At 34.6% G+C, this 21,532-nt stretch overlaps 1 protein-coding gene and 1 long non-coding RNA gene across 2 annotated transcripts; both read left to right on the forward strand.

Annotated features, from left to right (window-relative positions):
• The first annotated feature begins 6,667 nt into the window (after positions 1-6,667).
• On the forward strand, positions 6,668-8,451 carry LOC107954320 (flavonoid 3',5'-hydroxylase 2-like). The gene is given in 2 exon segments (NM_001327621.1): positions 6,668-7,580; positions 7,710-8,451. Coding segments are annotated over 2 exon segments (1,533 nt in total). The 5' UTR covers positions 6,668-6,680; the 3' UTR covers positions 8,343-8,451.
• Positions 8,452-9,095: 644 nt separating this feature from the next.
• On the forward strand, positions 9,096-10,746 carry LOC121219454 (uncharacterized). Its single transcript, XR_005916222.1, has 2 exons — positions 9,096-9,836; positions 10,275-10,746. It is a non-coding gene; the product is annotated as an uncharacterized lncRNA (long non-coding RNA).
• The last annotated feature ends 10,786 nt before the right edge of the window (positions 10,747-21,532 follow it).

Below are 21,532 nucleotides of genomic sequence, written 5' to 3' on the forward strand. Positions count from 1 at the left end.
TAAAAAAATTAAAAATTAAAAATATAAAATATAAAAAAATTCAAAAAAGTATATAATGTATAAAAATTATAAAAATGAAAAGAAATGATAAAAATTATATATAAAGTCTAATATATATGAAATATAAAAAAAATAAAAAAATGCTTTACCAACACCAATTTAGTTGAGTAATGACAAAAATAACATTTACGAGCTAAATTGTATTATTTTGATAGTGTTTTTGTCATTTTATATATTTTTCTATATAAAAATACATAAATAATAAGATTTGAACCCAAGTCTCTATAATTTTCCTTTATATAAATTTTTTTATAAATTATTTGCTACAAAATTTTGTTTTGGGTAAACTATACAAAAATATCTTTCATTAAAGTCTAGTAATTTTTAACTTTTTTTTTCTAATAATTGGGGGAAGAGAATGGCTAGGGATCGAACTTAAAGTCTCATGCCTACAGCACAACGTTTTTGCCACTGGAGCAATAGGTTGTTAACATAATTTTTATTTTTTTATATATTTAATTATTTTGTATATATATATATTAGAGTTTATATATATATTTTAGAAAATTTCCATTTTTATAATTTTTAAAGTTTATATATATTTGATAAAAGATTTTTTTTTACATTACATGATGCTATTAGATTGACCATCAATATTTTTGTAATGTTTATTAAAACTATATTTTAAAAAATATAATGGATTCATACTTTAGGTATTAAACTGAAAAACATATATACTTAAATATCAAATTGTAAAAAAAATTTTAAGTACCGAAATGAAAAAATAAATATACTTTAGAGATCAAATCGTAAACTAAATCAATTTTGAAAAACAAGCAAAAAAAAAAATAAAACCATGGGTAGGTAGGGCTCTTAGCCTAAAATTGAAAATTTTCAATTCTAGCTCCCTATAAATGATCAAATTCTAAATTACTATAGGACAAATTTATGCTTTGATCCCTAAAAATAAAAATCTAATTAATCCTTTCAAAAAATTAAAAATTAAAAATTAATATATGATAAAATTTACATTTATGATTTCAAAAAATATAGTTTAATTTTGACCCAAAAATCTCTGGATTTTCCTTGAATTAAAACTTACAAATTTTAGCAACATATAAGCAGTCAAATTCCCTATTGGCAAGATTTGTAAGAAAGTGATAAAGTCAAACTTAGAAGCTTCTTTTTTAATGTTGTAATTTAATAATTGTGACAAATCAAATTTATTTAAAGAAATCGTGAATAATATCAATAATCGTTGGGTATAATTGTAAAATACATTACATTTTTAAAAGAAGGATTTAGGTTCAAATTTTAAAAATAATATTATTGAGAGAGACAATAACAGTCATAAATCTCGAAAAGATCAATATCTATGAATCGTAAAACGAACATAAACAATACATTGTTTCCAGAAAAGAAAAAAAATTGAGTAATAATTAACAAACAATTTAAATTTGGAAGAACAATTTAAAATCATTTAATATTTATCCTAAGAAGTTTTCAAAATTATTGATCACATTTATTCAAATTTGGATTTGAATGTTTCGAAATTCAATTTTAAACCGAAAAAATCAAAATTTAGAGGTAAAAAAGGATCTTTTTCGACGAAAACTGTGGCAAACCGCCTTCGGCGGTTTGTTAGCGCGTAGATCTCGAAAAGTTATTCGAAATAAAAAAAATCGTCTCAATCGGATAACCGAGCCAAAAGTTATGACCTTTCAAAGTTTTTCAAGCTAAAAAACATAAACGGTCAATTTTTTGATCGGTGGGTACTGTTCACGTGCGGCGCAAATCGCGTCTACGTAAGCCCGATTTGCTTCCACGTCAGCAAATCGCGCTTACAAGGACGCGATTTGTTGCCACGTAAGTAATCGCGCTTACGTGGACGCAATTTGCTGACACGTCCCCTAACATCGCGCTGATGTGGACGCGATTTCGGGGAAAATGGCTTATTCCGGTAAATAATAAAATATCGGGCCTATTTCGGTAAATTTTAAAAAAATAGGGCTTTATGTATAATTTACCCTGTTTAAATAATAATAATAACAACAACATATTTTAGTTTAACTTTTAAATATCTAATTTTCTTTCGTTTCAGCCTTTTCTATGTACAATAGCAACGTTAAATTTGGAGTAAAAAAAAGGGTTAAACTGTTAAAAAGGATAAAGCTGTTTTTTTATCATTTTAAATTCGAGATCAAATATATTGGTAATTTAAATTGGATTGATTCAATTTGACTATTGAAGTATATTTAGTTTCACATTTTGGTACTTAAATATTTTTTGTCTCAATTTGGTACTTAAAGAATCAATCACTTCCTAATTTGGAATCTAAAGTATGCATCCATTATATTTTTTAGAACATTTTTCCTTACATATGTTAAAAAAATATGATAGCCAATCACAAAGCACCACGTAGTGGCTTTATATAAAAATACAAATATTTTCTTTTATTCAATGTATATACACATTAAAAAATATGAAAAACAAAAATAAATATATAAAATTTCAAAAAAGATACATAAAATCTAGAAAAAATATATAAATTTTAAAAATAATTTTTTAAAAAATAAAAGAAATTAGTTGAAATTAATAATATTATTACAAAAAAATGTAAAAATATTTAAATAAGTTTTAAAATATTTTTTTATAGAAGTCTAAAAATGTATTTAAATTTCAAGGCCTTTTTGCAATTACTTGAAATTTATATACTTTTTAAAATTTTAGAACAATTTTTATATATTATTTTGACTTTTTAAAATTAAAAAGATTTAAAATTTTATATAAAAAGATTTAAAGTTTTTTTTATATATTATATAAGATATTTTTACATCTTTAGTCAATATAATATATAATATTAAAAAATAAAAAGGTTTTTAATTCAAATTTAATATTTTTACTTTAAATAAATCTAATTGTCACATAACATTTTTCCATTGGCCAAAGTGGCCTAACAGAATGGACCAAAAATAGAGAAAATTAAAACTTTAAGTACTAAATTGGGGCAAAAAAGGTTTAAGTATCAAAATGAAAAAAATGAGTATACTTCAGGGGCTAAATTGTAAATTAAGCCATTTAAGTATTGTACTAGTTTATTTATCTTTTAAATATAGGTAAAAAAACATGTTTAAGGTATTGATTTGAGGGTAATGAAACTTAGTTGGAAAACGTGAAATTTGGTTGTGGCTACCACCGGTGGTGGCTGACATTTACAGTTAAACATATTCACCAATAATTTGATTAGATTCATGGTTCTTCCAATCAATAAAAAGGTCAACATCAAAGGATTTGATTGATAGCAGTCGCATAGACGTTTAGTGTTTGACTAGGGATGGCTATTGTAGATTAATCATTAAAAATTACCAAATCGTATACAGTTATACATATTCACAAATAATTTGATTAGATTCATGATTCTTTCAATCAATAAACTATAAACTCTGGGGTAAATGACCAATTTTTTTTTTAAATTATCGAAATCAGCCAATTATTTAATTATTTATCGAAATGATTCATTTTTCGCGAAATCGCATCCACGTCAAAGCGATGTCAGGGTACGCACCAGGAAATCACGTCCATGTCAGCGCGATTTACTTACGTGGATGTAAATCGCGCCCTCTAGGACGTGATTTGCTGACGTGGATGAACAGTTTCTCATTTTTAGCTTGGAAAACTTTGAAATGCCATAGCTTTTCACTCGGTTGTCCGATTGAGACGGATTTTTTTTGATTTCGAATAACTTTTCGAGATCTACGCGCTGAAAAACTGTCGATTGACGCGATTTCCTGGCGCGTACCCTGACATCGCGCTGATGTGGATGCGATTTCGCGGAAAATGGACCATTCTGGTAAATAATTAAATAATTGGCCCATTTCGGTAATTTTTGAAAAAAAAGGGCTTTTTTGGTCATTTGCCCTAAACTCTTACCATATGTCTCACACACTACATATTTAAATATAAAAAACAAATTCGATTGAATCTTAGTTCACTTAGTATCGTTATTGTTGTCAGTACAAGATGACATAGGTTCAAGTATACTAAAGCGCATTATCCTCTTATTTAAGGGTTAGAGAAAGACTATAAATAGTTCTAGGAATTATATAAAAAAAAATCCAATCCCTTCTTTCCATGCGTTTTTTTTTCGTGTAGGTATTCTCCCAATGCTTGTTCGTATATTTTTCTTTTTAGAAATTTAGTCTTTTTGCTTTTCGAATTTAAAAATTTAGGTCTAATTATTAACACCGTTAAATTCTTTTATTAAATATGCTAATGTACATTTTAAAATTTAAAAAAAAGTCACTCGGTAATCATGCAACAAAAAATGACATTGTAATGGATCTTAATTAATTAGAAAATTTTAATGATGTTAACATATTTTGAAATGTAATATTAGGTTTTGAATAAGAAAAAAGTATAGACTAACTCATGATAATATAATAATTGAGATATTAAATTATATAAAAAATTAAATACAAAAAGGTCAACATCAAAGGATTGATTGATAGGTATGGCATAGACATTAAGGATTATTATTATGTACTCATTAATAATTTTATTATTTTTTAATTCTTAAATTTTTTTAACAAATTAATGGAATTAAAATAAAATAATTATTTTTATAAAATTAGAAGGTGAGATGCTATGGGCAGGTGCACAATTATATATAAAATTATAAACATCACTATATTTATAACTTTATTTTCTACTTATAAACTTGAAAAAAATATTATATTGTTGGGTCTAAGAGCTAATCAATCCATGGGTGATTTTAGAAACTGATGCTTGGTACATTGTTTTTATAAATTGATAGAATCCAGAATTAATTATTTAATCGATTTAATTAATAGTTTATAATTAAAAATATTTTAACTTAAAAATTCAAAAATAAAAAAAAACTAGTTAAAAGTGGAAAATATATTTTAGTTTATTTTATATTCCTATTATTAGAAAAGGGAGTGGGTGGAGGCCAACAAAAGGTACAGTCTCCAACCCTCATTTACCAACAGATCCTTCCAAGAAATAAATGGAAGAGTTCCCATCTAATTAGTTTTCTCCATACTTTAATAACTCCTCATTTGAGCTAGAAATTCTATCACATATATATATACATATGTAGAATATGTAAATCGGGTTTTCAAGTTTAAGTCGAGTTAAATTTTACAATTTGAAAACGTGCAAATTGATTCTTCTCAAAAATAAAAAAAATTCAAAATATTTAAAAAATATTTTTTCCAGACATTCATAAATGTATATTAAAAAATTACTAAAAATCTTAAAAGATATATAAAAATACTAATTATAAATTTTTGTTTACAGAATGACTTTTTTTGCCATTCAACTTTACACTTAGCCTTCCATTTAAATTTTTTTCTATTTTAATTCTTGAATTTACATTTTTTTTGTCAAAACACCTTAAATTGGACCAAAAAGTTAATAATTGGACGACATAGATGTTACATCAGCAATTAATTTTAAAATTTTAAAAAATGTTTTTATATAATTTTAATAATTTTTAATTTTAAAAAAAAATTATAATTTTTTTGAATTTTAAAAATAATTAAATGTTAATGTATCATCTACATGTTAGTTTTTTTTTTATAACTCAAGCTTAAGGATTAAAAAAAGGCCAAAAATGAAATGCATAGCTAAACTGACTTTTTTTGTAAAGTTGGAGGGCTAAATAAGTCATTATATATTTTTTAAAAATTCCAAAATGATAAATTTGAGGCTTAAAACAAGTAAATTATGAAATCATGTTTATCGTATTATCTTGTTTTATTTTCTTATTTTGTTTTAGAAGAGTTTTCAAATACATGATATTTATGTTTTTTAATTTGGAATTTAGTCATATTGTCTACAAGATTTCAATATGACTCAAATATTATTTTACTCGACTTGATTCAAGAAAAAATTTGAATCGAATTAGAATGATAAAATAAGACTTGTCAACTTAATTAACTCACTGAAATTGATAAAAGATTTTGCGTTATAATTGAAACTTCTTAAAGCTCACAATATAAGACAATAATGAAGGTAAGAAAAGGATTTGATAAATTTTTAATAATCAAATGTGAGGAATTATTGAAATTAAGAATTGTGTTATAAATATAGGAGTACGAGTGTAAAACATAAGTAGTTTTACATCTTTTCGTATATTTTTATAGGAATAATATTTTAATGATTTAACTGTATGTCAATTTGTTAACGTTGATTCCGATACATAGGAAAACATAACGGAATTCATTAAAGAAACTTTAAAAGGGGAAAGAGAAAAGAAAACAAGTAACTCAAAAATGATTTAATTTGAGTTATTGTACGCATTAAACCCTGAATTTTACCAAACCTGAGTTTTTCTTTTTTCTTAAATTATTGGAAACAAAACATTAAAATAGAAAACCTGAAGGACTACTTGTTGACATCAATTTAATTCACGAGGGCACATGAAAATTATATATTATAGTTTACAAATAGAAAAACACCAAGTTGCATGTGACTACTCCTTGTCTTTTCATTTTGTTGCTGCCAAACAAGTTTGATGAGTGGGTGGAACTGAATCTCACATGCCTTGACCTAACCTCTTCATTTATTTAGTCTATATATTCCGAACCAAAGCTGGTTTTTAGAATGTACCACTACCACTGGTGTCTCTTCATATTTGGTTTTTCCGGTACTTCACCATGCCATCATTCGATACTATCCTCCTTCGGGATTTGGTAGCCGCAGCCTGCCTCTTCTTTATCACACGTTATTTCATCCGTCGTCTTCTCAGTAACCCCAAACGAACACTTCCTCCGGGTCCGAAAGGGTGGCCGATTGTGGGTGCTCTTCCACTCTTAGGTTCCATGCCCCATGTCGAACTAGCCAAGTTAGCCAAGAAGTATGGACCTGTAATGTACCTCAAAATGGGAACCTGCAACATGGTGGTGGCTTCAACCCCGGATGCCGCTCGAGCTTTCCTTAAGACCCTTGACTTGAATTTCTCTAATCGACCATCCAATGCTGGTGCCACCCACATAGCCTATAACTCTCAAGACATGGTGTTTGCGGAGTATGGTCCGAGGTGGAAATTGCTTCGTAAACTGAGTAACCTCCACATGCTTGGTGGCAAAGCCCTTGAGGATTGGTCCCAAGTCCGGGCTGTTGAGCTAGGCCATATGCTTCGGGCCATGTGCGAGTCTAGCCGAAAGGGTGAGCCAGTGGTGGTGCCGGAAATGTTGACGTATGCCATGGCCAACATGATCGGGCAAGTGATACTGAGTCGGCGAGTATTCGTGACCAAAGGGTCGGAGTCGAACGAGTTCAAGGACATGGTGGTGGAGCTCATGACGTCCGCCGGCCTCTTCAATATAGGTGACTTTATACCTTCCATTGCGTGGATGGATTTACAAGGGATTGAAGGCGAGATGAAGAAATTACATAACAGATGGGATGTACTTTTGACAAAGATGATGAAAGAGCATGAGGAAACAGCTTATGAACGCAAGGGGAAGCCTGATTTTCTTGATATAATTATGGATAACAGAGAAAACTCTGCAGGGGAAAGGCTTAGTTTGACCAATGTCAAGGCGCTTCTGTTGGTAAGTCGAGTTTGAGTTTTTTTGACCAATGTCAAGGCGCTTCTGTTGGTAAGTCGAGTTTGAGTTTTTACTTTCCAAGTTGCATATTCGTAAATTAATGACAAATATTCTTGAATTTTGCATTGGCAGAATCTATTCACTGCTGGCACCGACACATCCTCAAGCATAATCGAATGGGCTTTAGCTGAAATCCTGAAGAACCCAAAAATACTGAACAAAGCTCACGAGGAGATGGATAAGGTGATTGGCAGAAACCGAAGGCTTGAAGAATCCGACATACCCAAGCTTCCCTATCTTCAAGCCATTTGCAAAGAGACCTTCCGAAAGCATCCATCTACTCCCTTGAACTTGCCTCGAGTGTCCACCCAGGCTTGCGAGATCAATGGCTACTACATCCCCAAAAACACCAGGCTGAGTGTCAACATTTGGGCCATTGGCCGAGACCCTGACGTGTGGGGCAACCCACTGGATTTCACCCCTGAAAGGTTTCTGAGTGGGAGATTTGCCAAAATCGACCCACGAGGGAACGACTTTGAGTTGATTCCATTTGGTGCTGGGCGAAGAATCTGTGCTGGAACCAGGATGGGGATCGTGCTGGTTGAGTACATCTTAGGCACTTTGTTACACTCTTTCGACTGGATGCTTCCTCCCGGTACTGGGGAATTAAACATGGATGAGGCCTTTGGGCTTGCTTTGCAAAAGGCCGTGCCTCTTTCTGCCATGGTTCGCCCACGCCTCGCACCAACTGCTTATGTTTCCTAAGCACATCCCTTGCCTTATCACTGCTCATTTTTCCTACTTCTGCTGCTTTTGTTATCTGATATTCAAGCTTGATGTGATGTGTATCAATTGATGCATCTTTTAGTTTCAATTCTACTCTAAAAACAATCTTGCATGCCTTTCTATTCGATCTTACCCATACCTACCTATACTATCATACTACGCTTCGTTTAGGGTGGTGAGTATTTGATTGAGTTGAGTCGAATCAAATAAAAAAGTTGACTTAATCAAGTTGATGAATCTTATTTTAGCAACCGAACTCAATTTAATTTTTTTCGAATCGAATCGAGTCAAAAAATTTCTAGTCAAGTCGAGCCAACTAATCTTATAATTTATATTCAATGTTGCGTTTACATGGACTGATTATTTTAACTAGTAGACGAAATATAAGATTATTTAACTATATAAACAATATAATAGTTTTGTCTTTTAACTTAATCAGTAAACATTTATCAAAACGACATAGTTTAAATTTTTAACTTAATAGTTTTGACTTTTAACTTTAGAAAAAATAAACATTTATCAAAACAACATAATTTTACCTTTTCTTCTTTGGATTTTTGGATAACTCAAATTGTGTAATTCATATTTGAGTTAAACCGAAAAGCTTAATTTTGAATAACTTGATTAACTCAAATAACTCGAACTATTTAATTCAAAATTTGAATTTTTTATCGAATTTTTCGAATTAAATTAGATTTTGCTCACCCCTACTTTATATGAGCTCTTTGAAATTCAAGATGTATTTTTCTACTTTACATGTTGGGTGATATTGGAAAGTCATAATTGCAAAATTCACCCTCAATGTTCTCAAGCCTTTTCACTTTAGCCCTTAACATTCTTTTTTGTAGCAATCTCACCTGTTGCAAAAAATTTCAAATAAGGCCGGAAAATGAATTTTTTTTACTTTACTTTTATTGTAAAATAAATTATCGTCAGTGTTTTAGGCAACATCTAGCATGGGCTTTTTTATATAATTTTTGTACATTGGGCCACATCCATCTTTGCAAATTCAGGCTCATGCCCAAATTTGGGCTTTCAACACCCCAAGTCCATTTAAATTCAATCACGTAGCCGAACTTGGGTATATACAGAGCAGTGACAGACGTAGAGAGAAGTGACACAGAGAAACAAGAAAACCCTCCCTCAACCAAATACAAAAAAAAAGAAGGCCAAACATAACCACAACAACCAAAACTCAGATGCGGGTTTTTAAAGAAAAAGAAACGTACGAAGCCTTCTTTCAAAAATCCGAACAGTGGAGAGCGGCGGAAGAGGATGAGGAACAACATACTTTAAAAGCAAGCCAATCAGACGGGTAGAACTGGAGATCAGAGAAGGTATATTTCGAACTTTAGAACTTAGAAAGGAATGTCGTAGAGTGTTCAACTTGGCTAATCGGAGCTCCTGTGTGGGGGAGTACGGTGACACCGTCGCCAGATTTTTTGCATCATGGGCGGCAGAGATAAAAGAGAGGTAGAGAATTTTTCTTCTAGTTTGAAGGTTAAAAATGAAATTAAAGAAAAAAAAACTTTTATCATGAAAGGGGTAAGACCCTACAGCCGCGCCATCACTTTTTTTTTCTTTTACATTTTTTACTTTTTTAAGGATTAAATTACCCAAAAATGTCGTTTTTTTTAATTACTGAAATATATCGATTTTTGAAATATTTACGAGAATAAGTCGATTTAGAGAAAAACACTTTCAATTAGAAGCTTTTTCAAGGGAAATCTAGAAAAACGCTTCCAAGTGGAAGTGCCTTTTGCGTGTCACCAGTTAAACGCTTCCAACTGAAAATATTTTTCTCATGTTATATTAGGGTTTTTAGTGTGTTATGGTTTAGGGTTTTAAATTTTAAATTGATAAAAATTTTAACATAATAATTTTGGATGTTTCGTTTTTTGGGTAATGGAGTTCGATAGACTGTGTACACTTGAGATATAGGACTTGCGACTGTGGGAGATTTGATGCATTTCGTTTTCCATGCACTCATGCAATTGCAGCGTGTAGAAATTAATGTTTGGGTTTTATGAGTTTTGTGGACGAAGTGTACAAATTAGAAAACTTGTATAACGTGTGGAGACACGTATTCTCACCAGTCCCAAATGAACGTATGTGGCTGTCTGTATTGAGCGCTCTGTTTAAGTTGTTATCTAATAGGTCATTACGTCACAAACCAAAAGGTTGATCGACGCTGCCTCAAATACTTGACAACATGGATATTTGGAACATGTCAAACCAATCGAGGTTATGTGGGTGGTGTAGAAATTTGTGACATACAATGTTGTTATGTCCACATTGAATGGACGATGCAAACTAAAAGACAAATATCAATTCTATTGTAATATGTAAACGTGTGGTTCCATAAAATGATAACAATTATCAACTTTCATTTTGTGACATGATAACAAATTACAAGTTTAATTTTTTGAAATGATAATAAATATCAACTTTAATTTTGTTAAATGATAATAATATTTTTTTTTTAAAACATAATAATAAAAATCATCGATACAATAGAAATGTTCGATACAATGATAAAATTAATTAGTCCAGATATTGGTCAAAATCTACTCTATATCGAGGTGGTCGATGGTTGCGCCCTGGATTCCTTCTTGGTTCATCTTCTGGATAGGGTTGTGGTCTCGGTAGCTCCTCTTTTTTACCTTTGGTCGATTGCAACCCTTGCATTCTCAGTTGCCATTGTTCATCCTCCGGTCTAGGAGTAGGTGGTTGAGAAGGTAACCCAGCTTGGTAGAACAAAGATCCTGGAGGTGTTTGCATTATAAACGGCGAATGAGCATAACTATGTTAAGTCCCATACATCAATGGGATAACAAGTGAACTCTTTGTCAGTGCCTGAAACATAGACGACCTATACATCATTGTCGACGTCAGAAAAGTAGATGGAATAGGCGTGTAATGCATCGGGGATAGATGTCTAAAAGTCCAACTTGATATAGGATTAGAAGCAGAAACATGTGGTGAATATATGGTACTTGTGTGAAGATGATAGAGTTAGAATACACACCAAAATAAGACGGTACATACTGACCGGTGGGTGGTGTGGGCATCAGTTCTACGACCGTCAATGCTAGACCGTAACATGTACTCCGGATCGAATGCTAACTTTGAAACGATAATAGGTTTGCGAGTAAGTAAGAAATCATATCGATTATTCCACATGTTGATATGTTGGGAGTGAAATATTGGTCAATTCTTATCTGGTTGCCGCAAGTCGATAGAATGCAGATCATTAAGGTCTTGAGGTGCCACGGGAATTGATTATCAGAATTCGAACTGTAGCAACACTCTATCGGTCTCGTGCATCTCGACGGTAGTATACATTACCAATGGGACTTTAACATGTCAGATGTTGGGATTCACAAAGAATTCATCGGAATGATTAGTTATATATTGACATGACAAAAATATTAGTTATATATATACTATTAAATACGAAATTGACTATATTAATATTATATAGTTCAAATTTAAATAAATAGATACCTCTGCTTTTGATCGTTGGTCTAATAGAAGCCGTATATCTTGAAGCTCAGTAGGTAATCCTAAGTGACTCGGCACATGGTTTCACCTATTTAAATAATTTATTAGCATAATAAGTTTAATTTAGATCAATATTATTATTAAAATATCTATTGAATTTTACCTTGTTAGGAGTGAGAATGTATACGAGCAATTTGCTCAGGGATGTAAAAATAGAAATTGGTTTTGCGCCCATGATTGCAGTAGTAAAATGCAACCACCAAATTTGATTTTTCCTAGTTGCGTCGCCCGACACATAAAGATGTACACCTGAGTGTATTGTTCTCTTTGGACTTCAGCCGAATCCTTATTGAGCCACCCAAATTTTTTTTAACCAATTCATGTTTATCCGGGCTCTATAAATCGTTTTCAGAATTCTCCCCAAAAGTTGCTTGTATACGTCTCTCCAATTGGTTGTGTGAACTGACCCAGTCTATAACGCTCTGAATTATTTATTTTTGTTTCTGCGAAATCTATTACATGTATCTGCTTCAGTGGTTAAGTGTTTTGAGGGTGTATTTGATGTATTGGGTTCAAGTTCCACTTTTAGCAATTTTGTTATTTTTTTTATCCTAACCTTATCCCTTTTGGGTGGGCTTATGTTATATTTTCTATGAACTCATATCAGACTGAGCCTGCTAGTTCAAATGGTAAGGTGTTAGCCTACTTGAAGATCTCGTGTTTGAATCCCTTCATGAGCCTGGATGATAATTTTTGCTTCGGTTGTGTGATAGAGGTTAGGTGGAAGTGAAATTCTGGGGTAGTTGAATGTGGTTAGTGGGTAGGATTTGAGGGATAAGGTGGTTAGTAGATGGAGTGAGGAATTGTTTAATTTTAATTTAATTTAATTTTTTTCTAAAATTCCCTCTATCTGACGTTTTTTTTCTCTTCTCTATTTTCTCTCATGAGTAAATTTATTTTCTCTCCATCCTTCAATCATTGATTTTGATTAAACCGTGTGTTTTTGTTGGTTGATCGGCATTATGGTGCATCTGTCGCTTTCTTCTGTCCTAATTTTTTATTGTGATTTGATTTGGTATGTTTGGGTAGGTGTAGTTATTACTTTTGCTTGGTGATTCTTTATTGATGGTTCTTGTTAATGTCGTTTAGGGGAAGATCAAAGGGTTCAAGATTGTTCGTTGGTGGCTCAGTTGCATGGAACTACCATTGTTCGATTGATGGCAAGGGTTTGGTTGTATAATGGATTGAACGGATCGACTTGGTTTCGATTTTAGTATCGATTTAAGCGACTAATTCGATGATTTATTAGTCAATTTTAAGTTCTAGTTATCTTGTGGGAGCATTCGCGATAAATCTGAATTAGGTGTGTAATGAAAACACGAGAAAATAAGGTTCAGCGAAAGTAAAAAAATGGTCTGTTGACGCCACACGGGTGTGTACGGCACATGGCTCTGTGACGGGCGAGTGTGTGGTCGTGCAGGTCACACGAGCTAGGTTGATCTGGGTGTGTGGACCTACGCGGACGTGTAAGCCACACGGGCAATGCCAATTTGGGCGTGTGGGCCACAATGGCATGTGGACCCAAAATTCTAAAAATTTTCGTAGGGTCACATATGTCATGCCGATCAGCTGTGGGCCTTCCGTAGGTTCGATAATGGCAAAACAAACCCTGATGCATGTGATCAGCTATTCTGAAAAACTGATTTGAGTTAGAAAAATCGATTTGTATGTTTGACTTTTTAGTATATGCATCTATAATATCTGTATGCGAGCATGTGGGTTATGTTAACTCTATTATATCTGTATATCAATATTCTATATCTGTATTTGAGGGGATTTGTATTTGTGGAGGAAGTGTTCTATGAGGCGACATTTCGCCATTATTCTGGCAGCTCAGCTGCAAACTATTCTGATCAGTGTCATACGGACACTATGTGGTGTATAGGGCTGGGTGAGTGTTTAATACCCTACGTGGTGTATTGGGATGGACGGAGATAGTGTGTAGAGGACGAGGGTAGGATTTTGCATATTTGTTTGATTTTGTTGATCTGATTCTGTTGAGGACAAATGTCTGTATCTGTATCTATATCTGTTCTGTATACAAAAAACTTGAGTTTATGTGCATGTACGACTCTGTTTAGTTACACACTAAGTTTATAAAAACTCACATCTGTTTGTCTGTTCTGTTTAGGTAATCCTCAGACATAGACGGGTCGGTGCGATGGAGTCTCAGTGGTGACCACTAGTTCACGAAATGGTTTAATTAATAGTTTTATTTAAATGCTGCATTATTTTGAGAGTTTGTAATTTTTGGGACTCTTTGGACTGTTGGTTTTAATTTTGGGATTTTGAAATGATTTAGATTCTTATTCTACGACTTTTAACAAAATAATTCACGAAAATGATACTTTTACTCTTTTAAAATAATTAATACGAGAAGATGTAACATGAAAATTTTGTTTCAAAACCCTTCTTCGTAACATTTTTAGATTCGGCCATAACGTCTGAGTCGGGTTTAGGATGTTACATTTAGTGGTATTAGAGCCAGGTTGCAAAACTTAGGCTGTAAATTTTGGGTTTAAAATTGAATTTGAAAAAGAAATGATTTTGTTTCTTATGAGTAAAGTATGTGGTCCACCGAGTCTTCAGTGTCGATCCTGTTAATTCTTTTGACTTAGAAATACTGTAGTTAGAATTATCTGAAACTATATTGAGTTAGCTAGAAATTAAGATTTCTAAAAGATTTCTGAACTTCTGATAAATATTTGAAGCATAAACATTTGCTAATAAACACTGAAATTGATGTATAAAATTTCGTAATGAAGATAAAATTTTGAAACAATGAGCACTCGTGGAACTCGCGGTTGTGATATTCGTGGGTGAGACTGGTGCCGTAGAAGGACTCGAGCTGAGTCTTTCTCATTAGGCAGTATGCCAAATCTAGATACGAGCGAGACTCCGACTACACCTACTGCTGAGACTATGTCTCAAAGTCGTTCGGCTAGGGACGATGCATTGTCCCAAGCCATACTGAGGGTATTAGAGAGGGTCGTTGGACCCCAATCTGGATTTGGGGGCTGTGGGTTGGTAACTGAACAACTTCGGCTCAATGGAGCTGAATTGTTTAGGGGCGTCATTAGAGTCGCCCCTACCGTGGCCAAATATTGGAGGGAGGCCATAGATAGAATCATGAACGACATTGATTGCACTCTTAAGCATAAACTGATGGGTGTAGTATCTTTGCTTCGCGATGAGGCGTACCAGTGGTGGTTATCGGTTGAGGATGGTACTCAACCAGATCAAATTAATTGGGAGTATTTTAAGACCGCATTCTAAAGAAAATATGTGGGCGTGAGCTATGTAGGTGCTCATAGGCGTGAGTTCGTAAACCTCACGCAAGGTGATAGGACTGTGGCCGTGTATGAGGTTAAATTTTTAAGACTAAGTCACTATGCTCGAGGCATGATAGCATCTGAATACGAGAAATGTATGTTTTGAGGATGGTTTGGAGGACAGTATGAGGTTTTTGATTGCTCTGTATAGAGAGTGAGAGTTCGCCATTCTGGTGGACAATGCGAAGATCGTCGAAGAGGTTAAGCGCATAGAGCACCAGAGCAAGGATTGTGAGAGAGGCAAGAATAAGAGGGAGTCGGAGCCTTCTAATTTTTCTTAGAGGCCTAAGAAATGGGATAGACGTGATAGACCTTTTAGAGTGGGAGTTCCAGTTGCTCCTACTGGGGTTCAGCCATGTAGCGACTGTGGTAGGTGCCATCTGGGTGAGTGTTGGAGGAGATTAGGGACATGTTTGCATTGTGGGTTGATGGATTATCGGATTAGAGAGTGTCTACAACGTTCTAATTAGATGCAAGTTTTGGGTTCGTGTTTCGTTCAGCCTCAGAAGGTAGAGGTAATGGTTTGGGCAAAGGGTAGAGAGCACCAGGCAGAGGTGCTAATCAGACTGAGGTGAGGTAGCCTGCACTTGTTTATGCAGCTCGATGCTGAGATAACAGAGACGCCCTTGATGTGATTACGGGTATGTTCTTTATTTTGATATCCCTTATACTACCTTAATAGATATAGGTCAACACGCTCGTATGTAGCTAGTACTATCTCTGAAAACTTGGGGATTACTGTTGAGAGTACTTCTGGTGAGATTTCTGTACTGAGTCCGTTGGGTCAATCTGTTTGGGTTAATAGACTATATAGGACTGTACCACTAGAAGTTTGAGGGGTTGTATTTTTGGCAAGTTTGATAAAGCTACCGTTTGAGGAATTCGATTTGATTCTGAGAATGGACTGGCTGGTAGAGTACTGAGTTAGTTTGGACTGTGCGACTAAGCGGGTAGTTTTGAGAACCAAGGATGATGTGGAAGTTGTTTTGATCGACGAGCATCAGAATTAGTTGTCTAACATAATTTCTGCTTTAGTGGCCGAAAAGCTGGTTCGAATAAGGTGTGAAACATATTTGGCCTTTGTAAGTGTTTCAATTTCTAGGGACTTTTCGGTCGAGAACGTCAGAACAGTGAGGAAATTTTTAGATGTATATCCTGATGAGTTATCGGGTTTACCTCCGAGTCAAAAAGTTGAGTTTGGCATTGAGCTTCTACCGGGTGCAGCTCTAGTGTCCATCACTCCATACTGAATGACACTGAAAGAACTTACGGAGTTAAAGGCTCAGCTTTAAGAGCTTCGGGATCGTGGGTTCATCCGTCCTAGTGTGTCTCTGTGGGGGGCATCGATTTTGTTTGTAAAGAAAAAGGACGGTACTATGAGGATGTGCATCGATTACCGACAGTTGAATAAGTTGACTGTGAAGAATAAGTACCCACTTTCGAGGATCGACGATTTGTTTAATTAGTTTCGTGGGGCTTCAGTATTCTCTAAGGTAGATCTCTGTTACGGGTATCATCAGCTTAGGGTTAAGGAAACTAATATCTTTAAAACAAATTTTAAGACTCGTTATGGGCACTACGAGTTCGTAGTCATGCCCTTTGGTTTGACAAATGCTCTGACTGTATTAATGGATCTGATGAAGCGGGTTTTCTAGCCATATTTGGATCAATTTTTCGTAGTCTTTATCGATGATATTCTAGTGTACACTAAGATAGGAAGATGAGGATGAGGATGATGAACATCTTAGAGTAGTGCTTCAGATACTGCGTGAGAAACAACTCTACACAAGTTGAGCAAGTGTGAATTCTGGTTAAGAGAAGTAACATTTTTGGGGCATGTGGTTTCTGTTGAGGGGATCCGAGTTGATTCTAAGAAGATTGAAGCTGTACTTGATTAGAAACAGCTTAAGAATGTTTTTGAGATTCACAGTTTTTTAGATTTGGTGGGTTATTATCGGCAGTTTGTTGAGGGATTCTCGTTGATTGTAGCTCATCTGATTAAGCTTCTACGCAAAAATGTTCCTTTTGTATGGACTGATGTGCAACAATCGAGCTTTGAGAAGCTTAAGTCTGTTTTGACTCAGGCTCCTGTTCTAATACAGCCTGAATCTGGTAAAGAGTTTGTGGTTTACAGTGATACATCGCACGTCAGTTTGGGATGTGTATTGATGCAAGATGGTAAGGTTGTGGCTTATGCGTCCCGACAGCTTAAGTCACACAAGGGAAATTATCCAACGCATGATCTCAAGTTAGTTATCGTGGTTTTTGCCTTAAAGATTTAGAGACATTATCTGTATGGTGAGAGGTGTATCATCTACATAGATCACAAGAGTCTTAAGTACCCCATTACTTTAAAGGAGTTGAACCTTAGGCAACGTAAAGGATTAAGATGCTTAAGGATTACGATTGCACGATAGAGTATCATCTCGGTAAGGCCAATGTGGTGACCAATGCTCTTAGCCATAGAGCAATGGTTAATTTGAGGGCGATGTTTGCACGCCTAATTCTGTTTGAGGATGAGAGTCTGTTAGCCGAGTTGCAAGTGAAGCCAACTTGGATTTATCAGATTCGGGAAAAATTGTTGGGGGATGATTATCTGGTTCTGCGTTTTCGTCAGGTTGAGAGTGGTAGTACGTCTGATTTTGGGTTGAATAGTCATACGATTCTGTGTTTCTAAAGACGAGTTTGTGTATCGAACCATTCCGATCTAAGACAGTCGATTATAAGGGAAATGCTTAATAGCCCTTATGCTATGCATCCCAGTGAAAATAAGATGTATCGAGACCTTTGTGAACTGTAGTGATGGCCAGGTTTGAAACGAGAGGTAACAGATTTTGTTACTCGTTGTCTGACGTGCCAGCAAGTTAAGGATGAGCACCAGTTACCTACGACTTTGCTCCAACCCGTTAAGATTTCCTTATGGAAATGAGAATGTGTGACAATGAATTTCATTAGTGGGTTACCTTTAACACTTATTAAGAAGGATTCTGTATGGGTTATCGTAGATCGTTTGACTAAGTTCGCCTATTTCATTCCGATTCGAACAGATTATTCTCTGTAGAAGTTGGCCAAACTCTACATTTCCGAGATTGTGAGACTTTATAGGGTTCCATTTTCGATATAGGGATCCTCGCTTCACTTCTCGATTTTAGAAGAAACTTCATGAAGCTCTGGGTACGAGGTTAGACTTTAGTACTGCATTCCATCCTCAGACCAATAGTCAATTTGAAAGGGTGATTCAAATACTAGAGGATATGCTTCGGAGTTGTGTGATTGATTTTCGAGGGAGTTAGGAAGATTTTCTGACTTTAGCTGAGTTCATCTACAACAACGGTTTTTAGTCTAACATCCAGATGGCACATTAAGAGGCTCTGTATAGTCATAAGTGTCATACTCCGCTGTGTTGGACTGAATTGGGTGAATGAAGAATTTTGGGTCTTGAGTTAGTTTTCGAGATTGAAGACAAAGTCATATTAATACGAGATTGTCTTAAGGCAACTTCTGATAGACAGAACGCTTATGTAGATCTGAAAAGGAAGGATACCGATTACTCTGTAGGTGACATTGTCTTTCTTAAGGTATCTCCGTGGAAGAAGGTTTCGTGGTTCGGACGTAAGAGCTAGTTGAGCCCCAGGTTCATTAGGCCGTATCAGGTTTTAAAGCGTGTGAGACTAGTCGCTTATCAGTTAGAGTTTCCTCTGGGGTTAGACCATATCCATGACGTATTCCACGTCTCTATGTTGAGGCGGTATCAGTCTGATCTATTTCATGTTGTGTCTGTTGAGGAAATCGAGGTTAGACTGGATTTGACATTTGAAGAGGAACCGATTCAAATTTTGGATTGAGATGTAAAGGTTCTGAAGAAAATGTCTATTCCGTTAGTTAAGGTTTTGTGACGGAATCATGGCATTGAGAAAGCCACGTGGGAACGTGAGGACTCGATGCGTCAGCAGTTTTCTCATCTGTTCGAATTAGGTAAATTTCGAGGCCAAAATTTCTTTTAAAGCATAGAGTTGAAACGCCCTAAATTATTTTTTTGCAAAATCTGTTACAAATATGTATCTGCTTTAGTGGTTAAATGATTTGAGGGTGTATTTGAGGTCTTGGGTTCAAGTCTCACTTTTAGTAATTTTGCTATTTTTTATCCTAGCCTTATCCCTTTGGGGTGGGCTAATGTTATATTTTCTGTGAACTCGTATTAGAATGAGCTTGCTGGTTCAAGTGGTAAGGTATTAGCCTACCTAAAGGTCTCGTGTTAGAATCTCTACATAAGCGTGGATGATAATTTTTGCTTCAGTTGTGTGATAGAGGTTGGGTAGAAGTGAAATTTTGGGGTAGTTGGATGTGGTTAGTAGGTAGGATTCTGGGGGATAAGGTGGTTAGTGGATGAAGTGAGGAGTTGTTTAATTTTAATTTTAATTTAATTTATTTTTTCCCAAAATTCCCTCTGTTTGACTTTTTTTCTCTTCTCCTCTATTCTTTTTCTCTCCTGAGTAAATTTTCTTTCTCTCAATTATTCAATCCTTGATTTTGATTAAAACGTGTGTTTTTATTGGTTGATCGGCATTGTGGTGCATCTGTTGCTTTCTTCTATCCCAATTTTTTATTGTGATTTGATTCGGTAAGTTTGGGTATGTGTAGTTATTGCTTTTGGTTGGTGATTCTTTATTGATGGTTCTTATTAATGCCGTTTAAGGGAAGATCAAGGGGCTCGAAATTATCCATCGGTGACTTAGTTGCGTGGAACTGCCATTGTTCGATTGAAGGTAAGGGTTTGGTTGTATAATGGATTGAACGGATCGACTTGGTTTAAATTTTAGTATCGATTTAAGCGACTAATTTGGTGATTTATTTGTCAATTTTAGGTTCTGGTTATCTTGTAGGAGCGTTCGCAGCAAATCCAAATCAGGTGTGTAACGAAAACATGAGAAAATGAGGTTCGACGAAGGCTGAAAAAGTGACTTGTCGACGCCATATGGGCGTGTGCCTAACCGTGTGGCCGGCTGCGTGCGACACACGGTCGTATGATGGGAGAGTGTATGACCGTGTAGGTTATACAGGCTAGGCCGATATGGTGTGTCGGCCACACGGGCAAGGCTAATTTAGGCGTGTAGGCCCACACGAGCATGTAAACCCAAAATTTAAAAATTTTCCCTAGGGTCACATATGTCGTTCCAATCAACTGTAGGCCTTTCGTAGGGTCAGTAAGGGAAAAACAAACATTGATGCATGTGATCAGCTATTTTGAAAAACTCATTTGTGTTAGAAAAACGGATATGTATGTTTAATTGTTTAGTATATGCATGTATGATATCTGTATACTAGCATACGGGTTATATTAACTCTGTTATACATGTATATCAATATTCTGTATCTGTATTTGGGGAGAGATTTGTATATGTGGAGGAAGTGTTCTATGAGGTGACATTTCGTCGTTATTTTGACAACTCAGCTGCAAACTATTTTGATCAGTGTCGTACGAACACTATGTGATGTGTAAGGCGGGGTGAGTGTTTAATACCCCACGTGGTATGTTGGGATGGACGGAGATGGTGTGTAGAGGTTGGGGGTAGGATTTTGCATATTTGTATGATTCTGTTGAGGACAAATATCTATATCTGTTCTATATACGAAAAACCTGAGTTTATGTGCATGTATGACTCTGTTTGGTTACACACTGAGTTCATTAAAATTCACATCTGTTTGTCTTTTCTATTCAGGTAATCCTCAGACATAGGAGGGCCGGTGCGATGGAGTCTCAGTGGTGACCATTAGTTCACGAAATGGTTTAATTAATAGTTTTATTTAAATGCTGCATTATTTTAAGAGTTTGTAATTTTTGGAACTTTTTAGACTGTTGGTTTTAATTTTGGGATTTTGAAATAATTTAGATTATTATTCTACAACTTTTAACAAAATAATTCACGAAAATAATGGTTTTACGCAAACAAATATTTTTCTGAAATCAAGCTTGATTTTCAACTATAACGACTTATAAACTTTTGCTGCAAATTCATGTTTTACTTAAAAGGAATAATAATAAGTTTTTTCAAAAATGTGGACTCCTTTAGAACAATTAATATGAGAAGATGTAACATGAAAGTTTTATTTCAAAACCCTTCTTCGTAATATTTCCAGATTGGGCCGAGTTTGGGGTGTTACACAGTCATTATCGGCCCATCCACTGGTAACCCAAGCTGTAACTGCACGTGTAACAGCCTATCTGACGAAGTTTCTGTATCTGGTTACTGTTTATTATGTTATGATATTAAA

Source organism: Gossypium hirsutum, chromosome D07 (assembly GCF_007990345.1).
Source record: "Gossypium hirsutum isolate 1008001.06 chromosome D07, Gossypium_hirsutum_v2.1, whole genome shotgun sequence".
Taxonomy (NCBI): domain Eukaryota; kingdom Viridiplantae; phylum Streptophyta; class Magnoliopsida; order Malvales; family Malvaceae; genus Gossypium; species Gossypium hirsutum.